Source organism: Procambarus clarkii, chromosome 25 (genome assembly GCF_040958095.1).
Source record: "Procambarus clarkii isolate CNS0578487 chromosome 25, FALCON_Pclarkii_2.0, whole genome shotgun sequence".
Classification (NCBI taxonomy): Eukaryota; Metazoa; Arthropoda; class Malacostraca; order Decapoda; family Cambaridae; genus Procambarus; species Procambarus clarkii.
The window spans coordinates 10,759,053-10,766,072 of NC_091174.1; the positions used below are offsets into that span (position 1 = coordinate 10,759,053).

At 36.2% G+C, this 7,020-nt stretch overlaps 1 protein-coding gene across 16 annotated transcripts in view; it reads left to right on the forward strand.

Annotated features, from left to right (window-relative positions):
• The window catches only part of RhoGEF2 (Rho guanine nucleotide exchange factor 2), a 490,304-nt gene extending 483,284 nt beyond the window's left edge, over positions 1 to 7,020 (forward strand). For all 16 annotated transcript variants that reach the window (XM_069331287.1, XM_045739737.2, XM_069331284.1 and 13 more), the window contains 4 exons: positions 1,840 to 2,195; positions 3,614 to 3,896; positions 4,068 to 4,147; positions 5,133 to 7,020. In XM_069331287.1, coding sequence (XP_069187388.1) covers positions 1,840 to 2,195; positions 3,614 to 3,896; positions 4,068 to 4,147; positions 5,133 to 5,264 — 851 coding nt within the window. In that variant the 3' untranslated portion in view covers positions 5,265 to 7,020. The remainder of the gene's footprint in view (positions 1 to 1,839; positions 2,196 to 3,613; positions 3,897 to 4,067; positions 4,148 to 5,132) is intronic.

Sequence of the window (7,020 nt, forward strand, 5' to 3'; positions counted from 1 at the left end):
ACACAGTAACTGAGGCTTGTAAACATATTCATGTTAAACTGATACCAAAAGAAAAACTACACAAGCAGATGTCCATTTGCAGGACAGAGTGCAAAGGATTGATAACACTTATCTGGAAAATATCTGGGACTAGAAAGGGTTCAGGAGACTTGAGGGGCAATAGTGACCTTAAACTTTACTGCACCAGGTAAAAAGACTTGAATAGTTAAACCAGCTGATCTAGGAGCTCACACTGCTGCAACCTGCTGGTGGGCAATTGCTGCTAGATAGTAATTCATTTTCCAAGTTGTTTGGATTTGACATGTCCATTTTGTCTCAACAGCCACCAGAAAGGGGGGGGGAGAGAGATAGAGATAGGGGGAGAGAGAGATGTGGGAGAGAGAGAGTTAGGGGGGGAGAGAGAGAGATTGGGAGAGAGATTGGGAGAGAGATTGGGAGAGAGATTGGGAGAGAGATTGGGAGAGAGATTGGGAGAGAGATAGGGAGAGAGAGAGAGAGAGAGATAGGGAGGGAGAGCAAGAGATATAGGGCAGAGAGTGAGTTACAGAGGAGAGGGAGGGGGAGAGAGAGATAACAAAGATTTCTGTTCTCTACCTTTGAGTGGGGACCAGGTTTTGGTCTCTGGAAGGCTTTTAATGACTCACCTTTATTGTCTGGTGTGACAATAGGTATGGAGCTAACCCGAGTAGCTAAAAACAGGGAAGCACCAAAGACCACCAGGAAAAGCCATTTCATTATATTCAATGGTGATCATATATATATATATATATATATATATATATATATATATATATATATATATATATATATAATATTGTAATTTGCATTTTAACACTTAATTTGATATGCAGTTCCTAATCTCCGTTCCTTCACTTTGAGCTTCTTATCTCTAGTATCTCAGTTTCAGTACTTAACCTTCAATGTCTTGGAAAAATAATTTAGTTGATTACTTTTCATATGCCGTAAAGCAAATTAAAAAAAAAAAACTTCGGATGCAACAAATTAAGGTTTGTTCCATATAGTTCGCCGACTTAAGGTTGCACTGAAATTTATTTTGAATAGCATTAGTTAATTCTTTGTCTCTGTATAGGTGATTATCAAGATAATTAAATATATTTATTCAGAGATAATGGCACCATAAATTCTACTTTTATTGGATTATATACTGAACTGACTGTCTCTCCGGTCTGGTTTAATTATATGGAATACTGTCTGGATCTTTATAATAACTGGATTATAATAACTCAAGACTGTGGGTCTTGAGCTATGGTCTTGCAGTAGGATTATTATAAGACTTTAATAATTCCATTAAAAGAGACTCCATTTACAGTTATATGGAAAAAGCTATGTAAATGTTAGTTTGAATGCAGTTAATGCAACAACAAAATTTTCATTTTAACCAAAGTATGTTGTACAGGTATTACTCAAGATAGACAATATAAAAAACCAATACTTTAATTTAAGACATTCATTCTAACCTAAGACATAAAGAATGACAGGCAGACTCTGCAAGAGCATAAAAATGAGAGAGTAGATCTTCAGTCAGATAAAAAGCAAGTAAAAATAGATCATGATTTAGTAATTAAGTATTGAAGTACATTACCAGCACAATGTCTTTTCTAATCCTCCATTTATGTTCAACAGACATGAGTAATCTTAATTAAAAAGTTTACACTAAATTATTTGTGCCCCCCCTTTCTTTATTATTATTATTATTGTAAACAAATTTGACAATATTAAACTGTTACATAAAATAATGAACATTTCTTCATTATGGGTAGGCATTTTATTCCTCTGCATTAAGTCAATCACTGATTGGTCTTTGCATTTATATTACAGAGCATCTACGGCGAAAAGACTTAAAAATTCGACAGGCATTAGAGGAGAAGCAACGTATTATTGCTGACATCCTAAACATTCCACATGAGCACTTTGAGAACGTGGTGGACATGGCAGGGGAACCAGCAGTAGGCAATAAGGAACCCAGAGAGCTGGTCTTGGCTGCGATGTTTCAAGCCAAATGTTTTCAAGAAACACTTAATGAAGCCCTCAACATTAGTGAAGGAGACATTGTGGCTGCAAGAGCTAACAATGGCAGTGCTAACAAGGCTACCAGTTTACCCTTGTATCAAGCACCAATGACGAAGCTTTTAAGCATTTCTACAGCTTTATCTCAACAACTTTCTTCCCTCCTAGTAAGTACTACTGCAATAAAATGAATACAATTCCCAATTTTCCTACTGATATTTTCATTTTTATGTAAATACCTTCAACTTTTAGAGAGTGAATAAACACTGTCACTTAGTCTTTCCATTTTATTACACCATTTCATCAGCATGACATCTTCAGGAATACACACACACATACATATATATATATATATATAAGCTGGAAAAAGTTCATAGGTATGCCACTAGGCTAGTCACAGAACTAAGATTCATGAGTTATGAGGAAAGGTTGCAGGAAATGCACCTCACGACACTAAAAGACAGAAGAGTAAGGGGAAGCATGACCACTACCTACAAAATTCTCAGCAATTGACAAGGTAGATACGGATAATCTGTTTAACATGGGTGGTACGCGAATAAGGGAATACTGGTGGAAACATAGTACATACCCAAATGAGCCACAGGAATTTTAGAAAACTTTTTCAATGTCAGTAGTTAACATATGGAATGCATTAGGCAGTGATGTGATGGAGGCAGACTCCATACAGAGTTTCAAATGTAAGTATGATAGAGCCCAGTAGGCTCAGGAATCTGTACACCAATTGATTGACGGTTGAAAGGCAGGACCAAAGAGCCAGAGATCAACTCCCGCAAGCACAACTAGGCGAGTACATACTGTACATATATACATACACATACATACTGTGTGTATATGTATGTATGTATGTATATATATGTGTGTGTGTATATATATATATATATAATATAATATAATATAAAATTATACACATACAATAGTTCTTACATTCTTGTAAAGCCACTAGCACGCATATTTTCTGGCAGAACCTTAATCCTAATTTTCCCTCAGTATACAACCCACCAAATTGTTTAACAACCAGGTACACATTCACTGCTGGGTGAACAGAGACTACAATTAAGGATTAGTGCAAAGCAATTTGACCTGGTATATGTGCTATACTAGGCCTAGGAATCTTTAAGTTTGGTTTTAGCTTTATTTTTTTTTGGACACTCTTCTACCATCTAGTTGTCTATTTCGTCTATATATGTACGGTGGTCCATATGGTTACAAAAAGTACTATCTAAACAGTACGATGGCTTGTAAAATTGGTAAGGCAGGTGTATATGTGTTTAATCTGAATTTAACCCAAAATATAAATTTTCTCCATCCAAAGTTGTCCGCTCCATCCATGTTACTCAGAGATGGAGTCAACAAACACAATGTATACTGTATTATTTATTTTAGTTAACATTTGTATGGTTTATGTCTGTACATATAAAGACAAGAAGCTATGCATTATAAATACTGTAGTTTATAAAATAAATAATGATGCTTGCCTCAAGAACAACATATATCAAAATAATTGTAGTTTACATTTGATTATTAAATCGGCTGTACTCAGTAATGTTCTTAAATGCCTTTGCAGAACCTGGTGTCTGAGAGAGATGATGAACGAGAACGCATGCGGAAAGAACTGGTAGCATCAAGGGAAAGGCTACACCACCTTCACATGAGGCAAAATTCGGTATCAAACCAAATATCAGCTACTACCCCAAGTCAATCTGCTTCCACCACTTCACCAGTAATATCAGCAGGTATAACCCCTCCCACAAGCACCTCACCCCACACTTCCAGACCAAGTTCGTTCGTGTCAGTAGCATCTACAGCAGAACATTCTGATACACCTGATCATCATGATACTGATGAAGGTAATGGACAAAAAAGTACCTTTAACTTTTTAAAATAACCTAACTTAAAAATCATACAATAAATCTTATCAAAATACTTGTTGCTAAACTTTTAAAATTTCTTAATTAGCAAGGTTGAAACATCACTGTAATTATATATGTACTGTATTTAAGCAGTTATGTTATTCATAGATGGTGGAAATGAAGTACCTAAAATCAACAGTTCACATCTTGAAGAATGTGAAGATTCCAAGGAGGATTCTGTTCCAGAGGTATGTTTAATTTTAATATGGTTCTGATATTCTTTGCAATTTAGACCGACATAAGCTAAATAATGTCTTGCAACCAATCAGAATGTAGATTAACAAATTCTTGGTGCAGAGATTCCTCATTTAATTTAGATGATATGGAGTGGACTCCATCTGAGTTAGGCAGAGATTCAAGTTTAACTTATTATAGCATTCTTGTTTATTTTTATCAACAAATGGCATTTGTATTTTCACACATTAATTATGTGTTATACTTCATAGTACAGTATATTTCATAGAAATAATTACAATTTAACTAAAAAAATTCTGAACTCCATCACTTTTAAGAATGAAATACTGTACAGAAGAGAAATGTAGCATTGTAAACATTAGAACTAAAGATCTTTAATACTATGAGAAAATCAATTGGAGCAATGTGGGGGGATTTAAACCCTTAACTTGCGTCCTCCAACTGCTTTTCTCATCAGATTTGTGGGATTTCCTTGTGAACTGTATGTTGCATGAAGTTTAAAATTCAAGATGTACCTATTAGAAGTTTAATAGATTTTAAAGTCCAAGCAAGTTTATTGAAACAAGTGAAGTAGATTGTCAACCTTACCTAACCTGTCTAAAATTACTGTACAAGTGCTTGGCAGACAGCTTGGCTACTGTACAAGTCAGCTGTGGTCTAGTATGCGGCTGGCAGTGCCAGGGGTCGTAGGTTCATGCCACCTATTAGCCCCAATGGATAATCTCATTCATTTAATATCCCCATCTGACAAGATGGCTAGTCATAAATGTTATCAGGAGAGAACATGAAATGCGAGGCTGAGCTATTGGCTGCCACTAGGAAAATCTAAAGTTCTCTCCTCATTGTTAACCAATTAATGAAAACTGCAGTTCTATCATTGCTTCATACTGTTTCACTAAGGAAGTAGTAGAAGCTATCAAAGTTATTAATTATTTAGTTTTTAAGTTTTGAAAAATTAATATAACTTTCTTTCAATAGACATTTGAAGATGCAGAGAGCGGATCAGAAGTAATGGAAACAAATTCTGCAGAAGTGGAAGGCTCTTCACAAGGTCAAGAGAGCAGTGAAGGTGGCAGAGAGTGTGAAGGCAGCACAGAAACCATTACCTGAGGACTATGATGGTGAATGCGGTGGAGTGCTTCCTTCTTGGTTATTTTACTGGTATCCTCTACTGCATTGTTTGGGGAATATGTCAGATGTGTGCCTCTACTGATGCCTTGGCTTTGTGGCTGTAGTAAGCACAACAGAGGCATGAAGACAGGTGCCAGGAACCATGGCTATATGGCTTACTGCTCCCCATACACTCATCCTTGTGGAGATTACTTGTCAAAACCACCACTGAACTCAACATGCAGGCTGGCTGGCTGGACCGTTTTGGTCAGGGACCTGAGCATAGCAACACAATTTTTTTTTTGTCTATGTATGATATTGTAAATGAAAAGATTATTAAATTTGATATAATTATTTACTCCTGATATAATAGATGATTGGCAGTGTACATGTGCAACATATGAATTTAAGCTGGCTGGACTTGGTGTGGCCAATCAACAGAGATTGTACATAGAGTATTATGGGTGCATGGTATAACTCTTGAAACCAGATTTAATGATGCTGGCACATGAGTTGTCAAAAGTGTGTAAGGTAGTATACATCGTGGCTGTTTCCCAGTTCCAAAGGTGATTATCAACAGGCATAGGTTCCTGTAGCATGTGGAACCCTCATAATAAGGTTGTAACAACATTCTAAATACTGATTTTGGAAAGTAAGTGTTGAAGTAATTGTTTGGTTGTAATTACCATTAATGTTGTCACATTTGTAATATGTATACAATAGACCTTATTTATGTATCCTCTGTTTCTGCTACTGTTCCATAGTTTTCAAACTTTCATATCAGTAACCACATGCTACAGTTCCAAGTTGACTGAAGGTAGGGATATCTCTTGTCAGCTTTTTCATCACATGTTTGTTGTAATTTGTTCAAATATAATAAAGAATTCACCTGGTGTCAATTACGTTCCTAGTCCTTTGTGTTGCGGAATGCTGCTGCTGCTGTCCTGCCGAGTGACTGTGGACCAACACCCAAATTCTGAATTCACTATCTTAGGATACATATACCTCTCTCTAAATAGGACCCGTCACCACAAAATCTAACCATGAAAAAATGAACTACCTAAGCACTTTAAAATATTCCCATATATTTCAAAATTGAGCTCTTATACATCTATATTACCAAATTTTTACCCAATAATGTGCTATGTGAATGAATGTTATAAGTGAATTTTACCGACAGTATAAATAATGTTCATTCATGTCATACAAAGTTATATTGTAAACATTAAATGTCCTGAAGATATAGTTAGTGTTTTCTGCTGTTACCCCCCAAATTGCTGCAGAGACCTCTGGTATTCAGATTATGGTGACAATCCAGTGGGACGAGTCAAGTTTAGGTGGTGGTGGCGGATGATTCATGTCGCCCGTCTTTAAGGCAACCTCAGGTCAAAGGAGAGTAATGCATTCAAGACCCCAGTGTGACCTTGCCTGATCTGGGGCTGACCTGGTGACTAGCAGTGTGTAGGGATGGGGGACCAGTGACACTAGGCATTCCCACGTGACTATGTTCCCACTCTGCCCTACTGGTTGTCAGGGGCTTGTCATCCTGTTGCAAAAAAGGGTGTTTGTTCTCTTGTTCATTTGTATGTACATATCTTTGTTGCCCAAATATTGTGGGTATACAGTAAACACATTACCACAAAAATTATCATTTGTAAATTGTAATAATATAATTGTATAACCAATCAAGCATAATGTATAGTGCAGCCTAAGTGCATAAGTAATAAAATGTAAAATAAATTTTCTTGTAATTATA